This window comes from Nerophis lumbriciformis, linkage group LG09 (genome assembly GCF_033978685.3).
Source record: "Nerophis lumbriciformis linkage group LG09, RoL_Nlum_v2.1, whole genome shotgun sequence".
Lineage (NCBI taxonomy): Eukaryota > Metazoa > Chordata > Actinopteri > Syngnathiformes > Syngnathidae > Nerophis > Nerophis lumbriciformis.
Window position 1 is genome coordinate 47,675,001 of NC_084556.2, and position 18,149 is coordinate 47,693,149.

Here is an 18,149-nt window from a genome sequence, read left to right on the forward strand (position 1 = left end):
TATATAAATATATATACAGGTAAAAGCCAGTAAATTAGAATATTTTGAAAAACTTGATTTATTTCAGTAATTGCATTCAAAAGGTGTAACTTGTACATTATATTTATTCATTGCACACAGACTGATGCATTCAAATGTTTATTTCATTTAATTTTGATGATTTGAAGTGGCAACAAATGAAAATCCAAAATTCCGTGTGTCACAAAATTAGAATATTACTTAAGGCTAATACAAAAAAGGGATTTTTAGAAATGTTGGCCAACTGAAAAGTATGAAAATGAAAAATATGAGCATGTACAATACTCAATACTTGGTTGGAGCTCCTTTTGCCTCAATTACTGCGTTAATGGGGACGGCGTGGCGCAGTGGGAGAGTGGCCGTGCGCGACCCGAGGGTCCCTGGTTCAATCCCCACCTAGTACCAACCTCGTCATGTCCGTTGTGTCCTGAGCAAGACACTTCACCCTTGCTCCTGATGGGTGCTGGTTAGCGCCTTGCATGGCAGCTCCCTCCATCAGTGTGTGAATGTGTGTGTGAATGGGTAAATGTGGAAGTAGTGTCAAAGCGCTTTGAGTACCTTGAAGGTAGAAAAGCGCTATACAAGTACAACCCATTTATCATTTATCATTTATAATGCGGCGTGGCATGGAGTCGATGAGTTTCTGGCACTGCTCAGGTGTTATGAGAGCCCAGGTTGCTCTGATAGTGGCCTTCAACTCTTCTGCGTTTTTGGGTCTGGCATTCTGCATCTTCCTTTTCACAATACCCCACAGATTTTCTATGGGGCTAAGGTCAGGGGAGTTGGCGGGCCAATTTAGAACAGAAATACCATTGTCCGTAAACCAGGCACGGGTAGATTTTGCGCTGTGTGCAGGCGCCAAGTCCTGTTGGAACTTGAAATCTCCATCTCCATAGAGCAGGTCAGCAGCAGGAAGCATGAAGTGCTCTAAAACTTGCTGGTAGACGGCTGCGTTGACCCTGGATCTCAGGAAACAGAGTGGACCGACACCAGCAGATGACATGGCACCCCAAACCATCACCCAACCATGCAAATTTTGCATTTCCTTTGGAAATCGAGGTCCCAGAGTCTGGAGGAAGACAGGAGAGGCACAGGATCCACGTTGCCTGAAGTCTAGTGTAAAGTTTCCACCATCAGTGATGGTTTGGGGTGCCATGTCATCTGCTGGTGTCGGTCCACTCTGTTTCCTGAGATCCAGGGTCAACGCAGCCGTCTACCAGCAAGTTTTAGAGCACTTCATGCTTCCTGCTGCTGACCTGCTCTATGGAGATGGAGATTTCAAGTTCCAACAGGACTTGGCGCCTGCACACAGCGCAAAATCTACCCGTGCCTGGTTTACGGACCATGGTATTTCTGTTCTAAATTGGCCCGCCAACTCCCCTGACCTTAGCCCCATAGAAAATCTGTGGGGTATTGTGAAAAGGAAGATGCAGAATGCCAGACCCAAAAACGCAGAAGAGTTGAAGGCCACTATCAGAGCAACCTGGGCTCTCATAACACCTGAGCAGTGCCAGAAACTCATCGACTCCATGCCACGCCGCATTAACGCAGTAATTGAGGCAAAAGGAGCTCCAACCAAGTATTGAGTATTGTACATGCTCATATTTTTCATTTTCATACTTTTCAGTTGGCCAACATTTCTAAAAATCCCTTTTTTGTATTAGCCTTAAGTAATATTCTAATTTTGTGACACACGGAATTTTGGATTTTCATTTGTTGCCACTTCAAATCATCAAAATTAAATGAAATACACATTTGAATGCATCAGTCTGTGTGCAATGAATAAATATAATGTACAAGTTACACCTTTTGAATGCAATTACTGAAATAAATCAAGTTTTTCAAAATATTCTAATTTACTGGCTTTTACCTGTATATGTATATATATATATATATATATATATATATATATATATATATATATATATATATATATATATATATATATATATATATATATATATATGCATATGTATGAAATACTTGACTTGGTGTATTCTAGCTGTCAATATACTCCTCCCCTCTTAACCATGCCCCCAACAACCCCCTGCACCACCCACGACCACGCCCCCAGCCCCCACCTCCCGAAATCGGAGGTCTCAAGGTTGACAAGTATGTATATATTATATAACTGTAATATAATATAATATATCAATATATATTATATACTGTATATAGTACATATATGTTATATTTTATAGTGCTACTATTGTACATTTTTAGTCTATACCTGCATTATCCTTTCCATCCTTTGAAACTGAGCTATACTGTGTGGAACAATTTCCCTTGTGGATCATTAAAGTTTGTCTAAGTCTAAGTCTAAAAACGGGAAATGGTGATATATACAATAGGACATTATAAGATAAAAAGTAAAAATTACGAGACAAGTCATAAAGAGGTTCCGCAGCCTCCGAAGCAGAACCTCCAGGTTCTGTAACAGCTTCTTCCCTCAGGCTGTAAGACTCTTGAACGCATCATAATTAAATCATCCCCTCAACTCCCCCCAAAATGGATTAACCCGCTGGAATAAAAAAGACAATATAACATACATCCATAAACGTGGATGCATGTGGAAAAGTGCAATATATTTATCTGTACAGTAACCTATTTATTTATTTATTTATATATGCACCTTATTGCTTTTTTATCCTGCACTACCATGAGCTTATGTAACGAAATTTCGTTCTTATCTGTACTGTAAAGTTCAAATTTGAATGACAATAAAAAGGAAGTCTAAGTCTAAGTCTAAGTCTAAGTCTACAAGTCTGGGATGAAAATTAGAAATTATGAGACAACAATCAAAATTATAAGAAATACAACGAAATTATGACATAAAAAGTTACATTTATGAGATTTTCAAAAAAGTAGTAATTATGAGATAAGAAAGTCATAATTATGAGATTAAAAAAGTCATAATTGTGAGATAAAAAGTCATCATTATGATATAAAAGTCGTAATTATGAGATAAAAAGTTGAGTTAAAGTGCCAATGCAGGGCCGGCCCGTGGCATAGGCCGTATAGGCAAATGCTAAGGGCGCCGTCCATCAGGGGGCGCCACGCCAGTGCCACAAATGTTGGAGAAAAAAAAAAAAAAGTTGGTACTATTATTTCTAAATACAAAAAATAATCCCACGTTAATTAAAATGTAAAGTAAAGCCTATATAATAGAAATATTATTTGTTACAACATTACGCCCCCCCCCCCCCCCCCCCCCCCCCCCCCCCGCACGGTGCGCCCCCTCCCTTCCCGTATCATGACTCTTTTTGGACGTCACCACATCAAAAAATCAACACAAGATGTCAAAACGGCCAAAACTGTCAGGTGCCCAGGGAAGAAAAAAAGAGAAAAGAAGAGGAGGAGAAACGAGAAAAAGACAGAGGTAGCAGGTAGGTAACGTTAGCCTACATGAAATTATTTGTCTGTTACAGAATGTGATAGTAACCTGGCTTTTTAGCATTAAGCTAATGTTACATGATTCGGCAATTGCTAATCAATAAATAGCTAGTTCTGTTTTAACGTCGGGTTAATATTGTGGAGGGGGCTAAATTGTTATGGAAAATAATAATGTAACGTTAGGTAATTACAGTACTCACACCTTACATACCTCAGGGACATTTGTATTAGATCTTTTAAGCAGGTGTTTTTTGTTTACATTGTTATTGCCTTCTGGTTAGCTAATGTTTGCCCTGCAGGTAATAGTCACTTTTCCACCCCTTTATATATTAGGTATAGTTGTAAGCCTAGTTGTTAAAGTGCACATCATTAATGTTAATTAAGCAATATGTATGTAAAAAATATTGTATTTCATATATTCATTTTTGCATTCATTTATTTATTCATATTTTCTTTAATCTTGTTAACTATTCTGATTGTTAATTTGCTTTCTTTAAGTAAAAAAAAGGTAAAAGACAAAGCTATCCGGTTTCTTGTGAGTATATACACTTCACTGCCGATGTGGGGGGGCGCCACCTAAAATCTTGCCTAGGGCGCCAGATTGGTTAGGGCCGGGCCTGTGCCAATGATTTGCACACACACACTAGGTGCGGTGAAATTATCCTCTGCATTTGACCCATCACCCTTGATCACCCCCTGGGAGGTGAGGGGAGCAGTGAGCAGCAGCGGTAGCTGCGCCCGGGAATCATTTTGGTGATTTAACCCCCAATTCCAACCCTTGATGCTGAGTGCTAAGCAGGGAGGTAATGGGTCTCATTTTTATAGTCTTTCATAATTATGATATAAAAGGTAGAAATGATGAGATAAAAAAGTCATAATTATGATATAAAAAGTCGTAATTATGTGAGAAAAATCGGAAATTATGAGATAAAATGTCGTAATTATAAGAGATTAAAAAAATCTAAATCATGTGAAAAGAGAGTCATGATTCTGAGATAAAAAGTTACATCCATCCATTTTGTGGATAGATGTAACTTCTCGGGATGGCTCGGGTCGCTGGAGCGTATCCCAGCTGCATTCGAGATAAAAAGTTGAAATTATGAAATAAATCGAAATGATAAGATACTGTAAATCAAAAATATAAGATGAAAAATAAAAATTATGCGATGAAAAAAATGAAATTATAAGATATGAAAGTCATAATTATGAGATAAAAATGAGAAATTATGAGATAAAAATGAGAAATTATGAGATAAAAATGAGAAATTATGAGATAAAAAGTTGCAATCAAGAGCTAAAATTTGGAAATTATTAGAAAAGTCATACCTATGAGATAAAAAGTCGTAATTATGAGATATAAAGTTATTATTGTAGTATTAAAATAAAAAATTATGAAATAAAAGACAAAAAGTCGAAATTTTGCAATAAAAATAGAAAATTATGAGAATAAAGTCATAGCTATGAGATTAAAAATTCAAATTACGAGATTAAAAATCAAAATTATGAGATAAGAAAATAATAATTATGAGATTACAAATCTGAAATTGTGACATAAAAAAAAAAAATCGAAATTATGAGATAAGAAAGTCGAAATTATAATAAAGTCATAAAATAAACAGTATAAATTATATTAAGAAAGTCATAATTATGAGATTTAAAAAAATATTATGAGATGGCTCGAAATTATGAGATAAAAGTCATAAAATAAAAAGTAGAAATTGTATTAAGAAAGTCAGAATTATGAGATTTAAAAAAATATGAGATGGATCGAAATTATGAGATAGTCATAATTATACGAGTAAATATCGAAATTATGAGGTAAAACAAGTATCCATTCTGAGATTAAAAAGTCATAATTATGAAATTAAAAACACACATTAAAATTATGACATTAGAAAAAAAAAAAAATCGAAATTATTGACCTAGGAAACCCGTAATTATGACATAAAAAGTCATGATTATGAGATAAAAACACACATCGAAATTATGACATTAAAATAAATTTAAAAAAAAAAAAAATCGAAATTATTGTGGTGTTTTCTGTTATGCCTTTATTTTGATCTAGCATACAGGATGTCACCGACCGGATATTACGTAATGACGCTTGATGTTGTGACACATTGAATCCTATGCTAGACTGGAGTTGTGAACTGTGGGAGGGGGGGAGAGAAACAAATGTGGAAAAAAAAAGTGAAAGGGAAAAAAACGATGTGAAATAAGTAAGACTGGTGAATGTTTTGTGTTCTGATGGTTACACTATTTGCCTCCAAATATATTGCCTGACTATGTTTGCTTTTGTTATTTTTCTTGAGAAGTCTTAGGCGTGCGTTATTCCATTTTGAGTGAATACACGTTATATTTCATGCAAAGGTTTACAGATTTTACATTATCTGACATACAGCTGTAATTGTTACAGTCTGTTTAGTTTTCTAGAAAGGGAGATGTGGTGTTATCTGTTATGCCTTTATTTTGATATAGCATACAGGATGTCCCCGACCGGATGTTACGTATGACGATTGATGTTGTGACACATTGAATCCTGTGCGAGACTGAGGCTGGTCGGAATAAACACATTGTTTGTCTGATCATTAAAACCCATACCACGACAATTATTACATAAGAAACCCGTAATCATGACATAAAAAGTCATGATTATGAGATAAAAACTACAATCGAAATCATGACAATAGAAAAAAAAAAAAATCGAAATTATAACATAAGAAACCCGTAATCATGATTATGAGATAAAAACAAAAATCGAAATCATGACATTAGAAAAAAAAAAAAATCGAAATTATGACATAAGAAACCCGTAATTATGACATAAAAAGTCATGATTATGAGATAAAAACAAAAATCGAAATCATGACATTAGAAAAAAAATCGAAATTATGACATAAGAAACCCGTAATTATGACATAAAAAGTCATGATTATGAGATTTTTTTTTAAAAATCGAAATCATGACATTAGAAAAAAAAAATCGAAATTATGACATAATAAACCCGTAATTATGACATAAAAAGTAATGATTATGAGATAAAAACAAAAACCGAAATCATGACATTAGAAAAAAAAAATCGAAATTATGACATAAGAAACCCGTAATTATGACATAAAAAGTAATGATTTTGAGATAAAAACAAAAATCGAAATCATGACAATAGAAAAAAAAAATCGAAATTATGACATAAGAAACCCGTAATTATGACATAAAAAGTCATGATTATAAGATAAAAAGAAAAATCGAAATCATGACATTAGAAAAAAAAAAATCGAAATTATGACATAAGAAACCCGTACTTATGACATAAAAAGTCATGATTATGAGATAAAAACAAAAATCGAAATCATGACATTAGAACAAAAATCGAAATTATGACATAAGAAACCCGTAATTATGACATAAAAAGTAATGATTATGAGATAAAAACAAAAATCGAAATCATGACATTAGAAAAAAAAAAATCGAAATTATGACATAAGAAACCCGTAATTATGACATAAAAAGTCATGATTATGAGATAAAAACAAAAATCGAAATCATGACATTAGAAAAAAAATCGAAATTATGACATAAGAAACCCGTAATTATGTTGTCTGTCTATCTGTGTTGGCCCTGCGATGAGGTGGCGACTTGTCCAGGGTGTACCCCGCCTTCCGCCCGATTGTAGCTGAGATAGGCTCCAGCGCCCCCCGCGACCCCAAAGGGAATAAGCGGTAGAAAATGGATGGATGGAAAGTCATGATTATGAGATTTTTAAAAAAAAATCGAAATCATGACATTAGAAAAAAAAATCGAAATTATGACATAATAAACCCGTAATTATGACATAAAAAGTAATGATTATGAGATAAAAACAAAAACCGAAATCATGACATTAGAAAAAAAAAATCGAAATTATGACATAAGAAACCCGTAATTATGACATAAAAAGTAATGATTATGAGATAAAAACAAAAATCGAAATCATGACAATAGAAAAAAAAAATCGAAATTATGACATAAGAAACCCGTAATTATGACATAAAAAGTCATGATTATAAGATAAAAAGAAAAATCGAAATCATGACATTAGAAAAAAAAATCGAAATTATGACATAAGAAACCCGTACTTATGACATAAAAAGTCATGATTATGAGATAAAAACAAAAATCGAAATCATGACATTAGAACAAAAATCGAAATTATGACATAAGAAACCCGTAATTATGACATAAAAAGTAATGATTATGAGATAAAAACAAAAATCGAAATCATGACATTAGAAAAAAAAAAATCGAAATTATGACATAAGAAACCCGTAATTATGACATAAAAAGTCATGATTATAAGATAAAAACAAAAATCGAAATCATGACATTAGAAAAAAAAAATCGAAATTATGACATAAGAAACCCGTAATTATGACATAAAAAGTCATGATTATGAGAGAAAAACAAAAATCGAAATCATGACATTAGAAAAAAAAAAAAAATCGAAATTATGACATAAGAAACCCGTAATTATGACATAAAAAGTAATGATTATGAGAGAAAAACAAAAATCGAAATCATGACATTAGAAAAAAAATCGAAATTATGACATAAGAAACCTGTAATTATGACATAAAAAGTCATGATTATGAGATAAAAACAAAAATCGAAATCATGACATTAGAAAAAAAAAAATCGAAATTCTGACATAAGAAACCCGTAATTATGACATAAAAAGTAATGATTATGAGATAAAAACAAAAATCGAAATCATGACATTAGAAAAAAAATCGAAATTATGACATAAGAAACCCGTAGTTATGACATAAAAAGTCATGATTATGAGATAAAAACAAAAATCGAAATCATGACATTAGAAAAAAAAAAATCGAAATTATGACATAAGAAACCCGTAATTATGACATAAAAAGTCATGATTATGAGAAAAAAATGTGTACTAAATGAAGAGGAACTTTCTATGGTGTATCCAATCAGACATTTTACTTTGAGAACCCGGATGTACAGACGGTACGTCACTATTTTGATTCCCCTGCTTGTGTTCTTTCTGGCTCCAAGATGAAGGAAGCCAACATGGCCACGACGGCTGCGGGCATGGAGGCGCTCCTGCGAGCCGCCGTGCGGGAGGACGCCGAGCACCGGGACGACGGCTTGTGCGTGGTGGGCATCTTCGGGAAAAGCAACATGCAGGTGGGCGCGCTGAAAGAGTCGCTGGTCAACAACGTGGCGGACAAGCACATCTTCTCGGTGTTCGGCGGGCCGGATGATGATGATGATGGCGGCGGCATTCAGGCTTTCTACAGCCACGACAACCGAGTCTTGTACCTGCTGCTCACTTCCGTGTGCGACAGCGGCCAACTGCTGCGGGCCTGCCGGACTCTGAGCGCCGGGGCCGGTCACGCCGACTCGCACGACTTCTGGAAGGGTCTGGATAGGCAGCACTGCCTCCACCTGCTGTACATGTTCTCCGTGTGCCATGTCCTCCTGCTCGTCCACCCCAACCACACCTTCGATGTCACCTACGACCGACTCTTCCGAGCTTTGGACGCCCTGCGGCAGAAGGTGCTGCCCCTTATCCGGGCGGCCATCAAGGACTGCCCGGTGTCAAAAGAGTGGAAGTTGAACTGTCGGCCATGTCCTCCAAGACTTCTCTTCATCTTCCAGATGAACGGAACTCTCAAGGTTCAGTATTCATAACACTATGTATATATATATATATATATATATATATATATATATATATATATATATATATATATATATATATATATATATATAATGGCTTTTTTGCCGATATCCGGTATTGTCCAACTCTAATTACCGATACCGATATCAACCGATACCGATATATACAGTCGTGGAATTAACACATTATTATGCCTAATTTGGACAACCAGGTATGGTGAAGATAAGGTCATTTAAAAAAAAAAACTAGATATATAAATTAAAAACATTTTCTTGAATACAAAAGAATGTAAAACAATATAAAAACAGTTACATAGAATTTAGTAATTAATGAAAATGAGTCAAATTAACTGTTAAAGGTTAGTACTATTAGTGGACCAGCAGCACGCACAATCATGTGTGCTTACGCACTGTATCCCTTGCAGACTGTATTGATCCATATTGATGTATAATGTAGGAACCAGAATATTAATAACAGAAGGAAACAACCCTTTTGTGTGAATGAGTGTGAATGGGTTAGGGAGGTTTTTTTGGGTTGGTGCACTCATTGTAAGTGTATCTTGTGTTTTTTATGTTGATTTAATAAAAACAAAAACAAAAACAAAAAAACGATGCCGATAATAAAAAAAACGATACCGATAATTTCCGATATTACATTTTAAAGCATTTATCGGCCGATATTATCGGACATCTCTAATAAATATATATATATAAATATATATATATAGAAACCCAAAACCAGTCAAGTTGGCAAGTTGTGTAAATGGTAAATAAAAACAGAATACAATGATTTGTAAATTCTTATCAACCTATATTCAATTGAATAGACTGCAAAGACAAGATATTTACTGTTCCAACTGAGAAACTTTTTTGTTGTTGTTGCAAATAATCATTAACTTAGAATTTAATGGCAGCAACACAATGCAAAAAAAAAGTTGTCACAGGGGCATATTTACCACTGTGTTACGTGGCCTTTCCTTTTAACAACACTCAGTAAACGTTTTGGGAACTGAGGAGACACATTTTTGACGCTTTCCAGGTGGAATTATTTCCCATTCTTGCTTGATGTACAGCTTAAGTTGTTCAACAGTCCTGGGGTTTCCGTTGTGGTATTTTAGGCTTCGTAATGCGACACATATTTTCCAATTGGTCAGGCCAGTCTAGTACCCGCACTCTTTTACTATGAAGCCACGCTGTTGCAACATGTGGCTTGGCATTGTCTTGCTGAAATAAGCAGGGGCGTCCATTATAATGTTGCTTGGATGGCAAAATATGTTGCTCCAAAACCTGTATGTACCTTACAGCATTAATGGTGCCTTCACAGATGTGTAAGTTACCCATGTCTTGGGCACTAATACACCCCCATACCATCACAGATGCTGGCTTTTCAACTTTGCGCCCATAACAATTATTTCCCTCTTCGGTCCGGAGGACACGACGTCCGCAGTTTCCAAAAACAATTTGAAATGTGGACTCGTCAGACCACAGAACACTTTACCACTTTGCATCAGTCCATCTTAGATGAGCTTGGGTCCAGCGAAGCCGGCGGCGTATCTGGGTGTTGTTGATAAATGGCTTTTGCTTTGCATAGTAGAGTTTTAACTTGCACTTACAGATGTAGCGACCAACTGTAGTTACTGACAGTGGTTTTCTGAAGTGTTCCTGAGCCCATGTGGTGATATCCTTTACACACTGATGTCTTTTTTTGATGCAGTACCGCCTGAGGGATCGAAGGTCCGTAATATCATCGCTTACGTGCAGTGATTTCTCCAGATTCTCTGAACCCTTTGATGATATTATGGACCGTAGATGGTGAAATCCCTAAATTCCTTGCAATAGCTGGTTGAGAAATGTTGTTCTTAAACTGTTCGACAATTTGCTCACGCATTTGTTGACAAAGTGGTGACCCTCACCCCATCCTTGTTTGTGAATGACTGAGCATTTCATGGAAGCTGCTTTTATACCCAATCATGGCACCCACCTGTTCCCAATTTGCCTCTTCACCTGTGGGATGTTCCAAATAAGTGTTTGATGAGCATTCCTCAACTTTCTCAGTCTTTTTTGCCACTTGTGCCAGCTTTTTTGAAACATGTTGCAGGCATCAAATTCCAATTGAGCTAATATTCGCAAAAAAAGAACAAAGTTTTCCAGTCTATTCAATTGAATATAGGTTGAAAAGGATTAGCAAATCATTGTATTCTGTTTTTATTTACCATTTACACAACGTGCCAACTTCACTGGTTTTGGATATTGATATCCTTTTATCCCCCAGCCCGAGTGAGTGCTACTGACGGTGTAACAATATCAACACAATATTTAAACCAGTTCCTTATTCTCTATTACATACAATTGTTTGATGAAAACAAAGTCAATAGTACACAATAACTAAACAAAAGTAAAAACTACTATTCTAAATCCTTTGGTTTTTGCCCCCAAAGTCCTCCTGTGTCCAGGGAATTACTACCTCATTTTGTAAACATGAACAAAAACAACTCAAACATTAAAAAAATATATATATCGACCTAATCACTCTAGTATCTATCATATACTGATATAACCCTTGGTATCGACCTCGACCAATTTATGGATCAATCCGACCCTCCTCTTAGTGTCGTGTACTGACTGTGACAATGCTGACATACCAAAAGTTGTTATATTATCTTCTCGCTAAATATTATTGATCTACCGTATTTTTCGGAGTATAAGTAGCTCCGGCCGAAAATGCATCTTAAAGAAGGAAAAAAAAAACATATATAAGTCGCACTGGAGTATAAGTCGCATTTTTTGGGGAAATTTATTTGATAAAAGCCAACACCAAGAATAGACATTTGAAGGGCAATTTAAAATAAATAAAGAATAGTGAACAACAGGCTGAATAAGTGTACGTTATATGAGGCATAAATAACCAACTGGTATGTTAACGTAACATATTATGGTAAGAGTCATTCAAATAACTATAACATATAGAACATGCTATACGCTTACCAAACAATCTGTCACTCCTAATCGCTAAAACCCATGAAATCTTATACGTCTAGTCTCTTACGTGAATGAGATAAATAATATTATTTGATATTTTACGGTAATGTGTTAATAATTTCACACATAAGTGGCCCCTGAGTATAGGTCGCACCCCCGGCCAAACTATGAAAAAAACTGCGACTTGTAGTCCGAAAAATACGGTACTTATTAATTTCTTGTTAATAACTGCTTACTTTTTGCTGTAATGTGCTTCTAAGCACTTATTATGGGCCTGCTACAGCTGTTAGCATGTTAACGTTAGCATGCTAGCATTAAAGTGTGAGCTAATTTTGCAAACGTTTAACCTCGAGTCATATAACTTGGTATGTGACAGCTGTTAACTCTTAGTGTGCTAACGGTAGCATGCTAACTTTTTATTCAAATGTTAAATTTTTTTCCCCTCTATTTCCGCAGCCATACAGCAGTGTTTCTTGAAATGTGAGACATGCTAAGTGTAAACATGCTAACGTCTTTGGCTAGCGCTGTAGCCCTTTTTGTACAGTTCCACCTAAAACTCACGGATTCTGACACTCGGCGCCAGTGACGTGCGGTGAGGTTGATGGCTGGTGAGGCACTGACGTCATCACAGTCAGATTTACAAACATATGAACCGTAAAGAGTATCTTATTCACCATTTGATTGGCAGCAGTTAACGGGTTATGTTTAAAAGCTCATACCAGCATTCTTCCCTGCTTGGCACTCAGCATCAAGGCTTGGAATTGGGGGTTAAATCACCAAAAATTATTCCCGGGCGCGGCCACCGCTGCTGCCCACTGCTCCCCTCACCTCCCAGGGGGTGATCAAGGGGATGGGTCAAAAGCAGAGGACAAATTTCACCACACCTAGTGTGTGTGTGTGTGACAATCATTGGTACTTTAACTTAACTTTAACTTTACACATACAAACTGTAGCACACAAAAAAGCACATTTAATAAAAAAAAACGTTATTATGGTCTTACCTTTACTTAGAAATTAAGTCCATGCGCCGCAACTAAAGCCCTCACTTAAACTTTCCACGTGCAAGATTGAATCTATTTAAAAAAGTGTAACCGAGGGTTTATAAATGTCGCCTATACTGTATGAAACTACAAAATAACAAACACGGAGGCTCCAGTTTACACGAGGACCACTTTATTTACCTTCTTTCAAAAACCTCCGCCACGTGACATCACTTCCGCTCTTAGCGCCTTCAAAATAAGAGCTCAAGGCATATACTGTATAACAGCGCATAACAGGAACTTAACATCACAAAGAGGAAAGCCCATAAAAATAGGTTACAAAAGTTATTTAATAAGAAGCCAAAAAGTGCAAAAACAATAATGTTCGTGTTGGAGGAGTTGTGAATTAGGTACACCTGCAGTCTACAGGTGTATAAATGATAAATGGGTTGTACTTGTATAGCGCTTTTCTACCTTCAAGGTACTCAAAGCGCTTTGACACTACTTCCACATTTACCCATTCACACACTGATGGAGGGAGCTGCCATGCAAGGCGCTAACCAGCACCCATCAGGAGCAAGGGTGAAGTGTCTTGCTCAGGACACAACGGACATGACGAGGTTGGTACTAGGTGGGGATTGAACCAGGGACCCTCGGGTTGCGCACAGCCACTCTTCCACTGCGCCACGCCGTCCCTAACGCCGTATCTAATGTTGTGTCCCTGCAGTCATTCACAACTCCTCCAACACCAACATTATTGTTTTTGCACTTTTTGGCTTCTTATGAAATATTTTTTTTAAACAGATTCAATCTTGCACGTGGAAAGTTTAAGTGTGGGCTTTAGTTGATATAACAATTCTACGGCGGGGGTGCAGGAGGCGGGGCTACTGGAGCCTCAGCCAGTGCGTCTTTTGCAGCCGTTTTATGATCGCTCAGCACAAGAAATACTTTACACACATACAGTTGTTGACAAAATACACTGTACACTATATACCTCAGCTAACTAAACTATGGAAATGTATAATATCGTTCATATAGCAATACGGTCTCACTGCACAGCAGGCCAGCAGTTAGCCGAGTCATTGCGCAATCCATGTTGAGGCACTGAGTGACGTGCCTCAACTGGCTGCTGTTCACCACACCGTCTCTTCAGTATTTGAACGGCAAATGTGAAAATTCAGCGATTTTGAATAAAAATAATCTAAAACTGGTGAAATTAAATGGAAAATAACTTTATAGTATAATCACTGGATACATATAACAATTTAATTTTTTTGTTTTTTTTTTTACATTTTTTTTTCTTTCCATGATGGCAGGTGAGGCCCCGCCTCACCTGCCTCTAGTGACTGCACGTCACTGCTCGGCGCCATCTTCAAAGTACGGCGGCTTCCGGCGACCCCCGGCCAGAGGTCCGGGGCACAGATAGCGGGCCCGTCAAATTTTCCGCTAATTTTCTTCTGTTGTGTAGCATGTTTAGCATCGTCCTCCAGTGATCAAGATGGTAAGAACCGCAGCTTATTTGCCGTAACAGAGGTGATTATTATTAGCGTAGGGGAGCGGCTCCACACTGTGTATGGACATACACAGCTAGCCGCTTGTCAGCCGGGGGACTAAGAATGGATACAGTGTCAGCCAGAGGGGATCGGTGTTTGTACTTTTTCAAGAAAATTGTCTGATACTGATCGGCACGTCCCTAGTATAGATACAGTACCGTATTTTTCGGACTATAAGTCGCAGTTTTTTTCATAGTTTGGCCGGGCTCCAGTGCGATTTATATATGTTTTTTTCCTTCTTTATTATGCATTTTCGGCAGGTGCGACTTATACTCCGAAAAATACGGTATATATTAAACAAACCTGTTATGATTTTGTTCCTTTTAAGGTGTCAAACGGTTCCGAGTCAGGTTCTAGCTCCGACAAGCCTAAGAAGCACTCCCCCAGAAGGCGCCTGCAGCACGCCCTGGAGGACCAAATCTACCGCATCTTCCGCAAAAGTCGAGTCCTGACCAATCAGAGCAGCAACTGCCTGTTCACCGTGCCCGCCAACCAGGCGTTCGTCTACGTGGCGCCGGCCGCCGACGAGGACCCCGTGGGCTCCCTGTTGGGCCAGCTGCGGTCCAACTGCATCCTGTGCGAGCAGGATTCCAGCACGCAGCTGACCGGGCCTAAGCGGTACCAGCAGATGCGGCGCTTGGTCCGCCAATCTGGCTCTGGCGTGGACCTGTTTGGGGCGTCGGCGGGCGGTCAGCTGGTGGACTGTAGCCTGAAGGAGTTCCTGTGGCAGCACGTGGAGTTGGTGTTGACCAAGAAAGGCTTTGACGACAGCGTCGGACGCAACCCTCAGCCCTCGCACTTTGAGCTGCCGACCTACTGCAAGTGGGCCCAGGTCGCCTTAAGACTCCACCAAGTCCTCGTGGGCGGCGCCGAGGAGGAGGACGACGTGGAGATGGCGGCGAAAGTGCAGAGCCAGCTGAAGGTGCTGGACGCTTTCCTGGACGCGGACACCAAGTTCTCAGAGAACCGATGCCAGAAGGCGCTGCCTTTGGCCCACAGCGCCTACCAGTCCAACCTACCCCACAACTACACCACCACCGTACACAAGAACCAGCTGACGCAGGCGCTGCGGGTCTACAGCCAGCACGCCCGCGGCGTGGCGTTCCAGCGCTACGCCCTGCAGCTTCACGAGGACTGCTATAAGTTCTGGAGCAACGGACACCAACTGTGTGAGGAGCGTAGCCTCTCCGACCAACACTGCGTACATAAGTTCCACCTTCTGCCGCAGCCAGGTGAGCATCTTAGACCGAGGACACATTTTTCTTTTATTTACCTGTGATGTCTGCAGGGGAGAAGACGGACGTGGATCACAACCCGCCCATTCTTAGCCACAACAGCAGGGGGCGCTACACCAGCTCCTGCAACTGTGGAAGGAAGCAGACGCCACGCGAGGATCCATTTGACATACAGGCAGCAAATTATGACTTTTACCAGGTCTGGAATCCTTCTTCCAGGGCTTGAAGATGTATTTGCATTTGTACTTCTAACCCTGGTTCCCTTTTGTAGTTACTGGAGGACAAATGTTGCAGTAAGCTGGAGAGGATCAACTTTCCTATCTTCCAGCCGAGTACTCCCGACCCGGCCCCAGCCAGCAACCAGGTCCAGCGCCCCGCTAACGAAGCGTCCGGGGCAGGTGACGCAGAACAGCTGAGGGAGCCTAGCACTGCCCAGAGCCACACTCCCGGAGACACCAGCCTGAGCTTGGCCCTCAGCCTGGGCCAGTCCACAGACAGTCTGGGTCCTTACGGCGACGGGGAGGCAGCTGAAAGCCAAGTCCAGCAGAAGCGCCCGAGCCTCGCGGACCGCCAGCCCTCCACTGTGGAGTACCTCCCAGGTATGATGCACTCGGGTTGCCCTAAGGGCCTGCTGCCCAAGTTCTCCAGCTGGTCCCTGGTCAAGCTGGGCCCGGCCAAGTTGTACAACTGCCACTCGGGTCTAGAACAACCGGGCTTCCTCCCCGGCTCTTCCTTCCTCCTGCCGTGGGACTTGGTGATCCGCTCCCGCACTGACGAGGAGGCCGTCCTGGAGGCTTTGGACGGGGGCGCCTCCTCATGGCCGGTCCCCAATAAGACCCTCGTAAGCAAGCGGGGGAACGTCGGGAGTCTCGGCAGGGGCCGCAGGAGGGATGATACAGCGCGGGCCTTCGTGGGGTTCGAGTACGAAGATGGCAGGGGGAGACGCTTCATCAGCTCCGGTCCTGATAAGGTTGTGAAGGTGCTTGGCCCGGGTGGTGCCAAGGACCCCGCCAGCAGGGTGCTGAACACCGACATGCCGCTGTACATCCCGTCGCCCTCTCAGGGCCGCGGCGTGAAGCCTCACTTTGCTCAGCTGATGCGCCTTTTTATCGTGGTACCAGAGGCTCCGCTAGAAGTGACCCTCAATCCTCAGGTAACACAAACCAACACTCCTCAGTTGTCAACACATTTAAAGAACAACTCATCAGAATTAATCCTAAACTCTTTGCAGGTCCAGCCAGGTCCGTCCCCGTGTCCGCTTTTCCATCCCGAGCAGACCGATTTGGTGTTGCCACCCGACAGCTTCTGGGTGCTGCGCTTCCCTTTCGCCTACGCCACTGAGCTCGGACCCTGCTACCCCCCCAAGGAGAACCAGCCCCTCAACAACTACAAGGTGCTGCGAGGGATCCTTAAAGCCACCACGGCCAACCCTCAATGAAGCCGTCCCGGACAAAACTCTCCTGCAGTTTTTGAGCACATGACTTTAAGATTCATGTCTTGATCGTGGCAACTCTGAAAACCTCCTGTCAGTTAGTTAGGAACAACAACAATATTTCAACGGTCCCTATAACCGTTAGAAATATTCCTCCAACCAACGGTGGAAATACTCGTAACTCAAGGCGTGCTCGCAATTTAAAGCATAAGAAGACGGCTCATATCGCAAGGTAGTCGTAAGTTGAGGTACCACAGTACTACAGTATTTGATGTGCGTGTATACGACTCTTCAGAAGGACACACAGTCCACCCTCTGACTTCAGAGCAAAATTTGTAGTGTGACATGCGTTTTGACAAACGGCCAGCAGAGGGCGGTTAATAACATGGGACCTCAAGAAGAAGAAGATCAGGAAACTTGAGCCAGTTTGAGAAAGTACATCAAAGTACTTTGGCCACCAATGTAAATGTTAATTTTTGCCAGGATTCCAACCATAACGGTGTGGGTGAGTTTTTTCCAACATTACACTATAGTTTATACATTCTAAATATAGCTCCTACAATTGTGTTAACATTTAGATAATAAACCTTACTATGAACACCATTTAGTGTGTCTGTATCTTTAATGCTAATGAGCTGTTTGTCCACTATATCCCTTTTACTAACACTATAGGCCTGATACACTAATTGTGCATTTGTCCAATAATGTCATATATCACATCCAACAACCTAATAGATGTCATATATCACATACAACAATGTAATAGATGTCATATATCACATCCAACAACCTAATAGATGTCATATATCACATACAACAATGTAATAGATGTCATATATCACATCCAACAATGTAATAGATGTCATATATCACATCCAAC

General features: G+C 39.7%; 1 protein-coding gene across 1 annotated transcript; it reads left to right on the forward strand.

Moving 5' to 3' along the window:
• Window positions 1-8,424: 8,424 nt before the first annotated feature.
• On the forward strand, window positions 8,425-17,872 carry smg8 (SMG8 nonsense mediated mRNA decay factor). The gene is made up of 5 exons (XM_061963035.1): window positions 8,425-9,087; window positions 14,931-15,834; window positions 15,891-16,036; window positions 16,109-16,990; window positions 17,069-17,872. The coding sequence occupies exons 1-5, from the start codon at window positions 8,464-8,466 to the stop codon at window positions 17,273-17,275; spliced, it is 2,763 nt and encodes a 920-aa protein (XP_061819019.1). The 5' UTR covers window positions 8,425-8,463; the 3' UTR covers window positions 17,276-17,872.
• The last annotated feature ends 277 nt before the right edge of the window (window positions 17,873-18,149 follow it).

Excerpts from the sequence above, each read along its gene's own strand:
- smg8 (XM_061963035.1), top strand. The coding sequence starts at position 8,464 with ATGAAGGAAGCCAACATGGCCACGACGGCTGCGGGCATGGAGGCGCTC. Across the intron at positions 16,037-16,108 it reads CAAATTATGACTTTTACCAG|TTACTGGAGGACAAATGTTG; the intron begins GTCTGGAATCCT and ends TCCCTTTTGTAG. Across the intron at positions 16,991-17,068 it reads AAGTGACCCTCAATCCTCAG|GTCCAGCCAGGTCCGTCCCC; the intron begins GTAACACAAACC and ends AACTCTTTGCAG.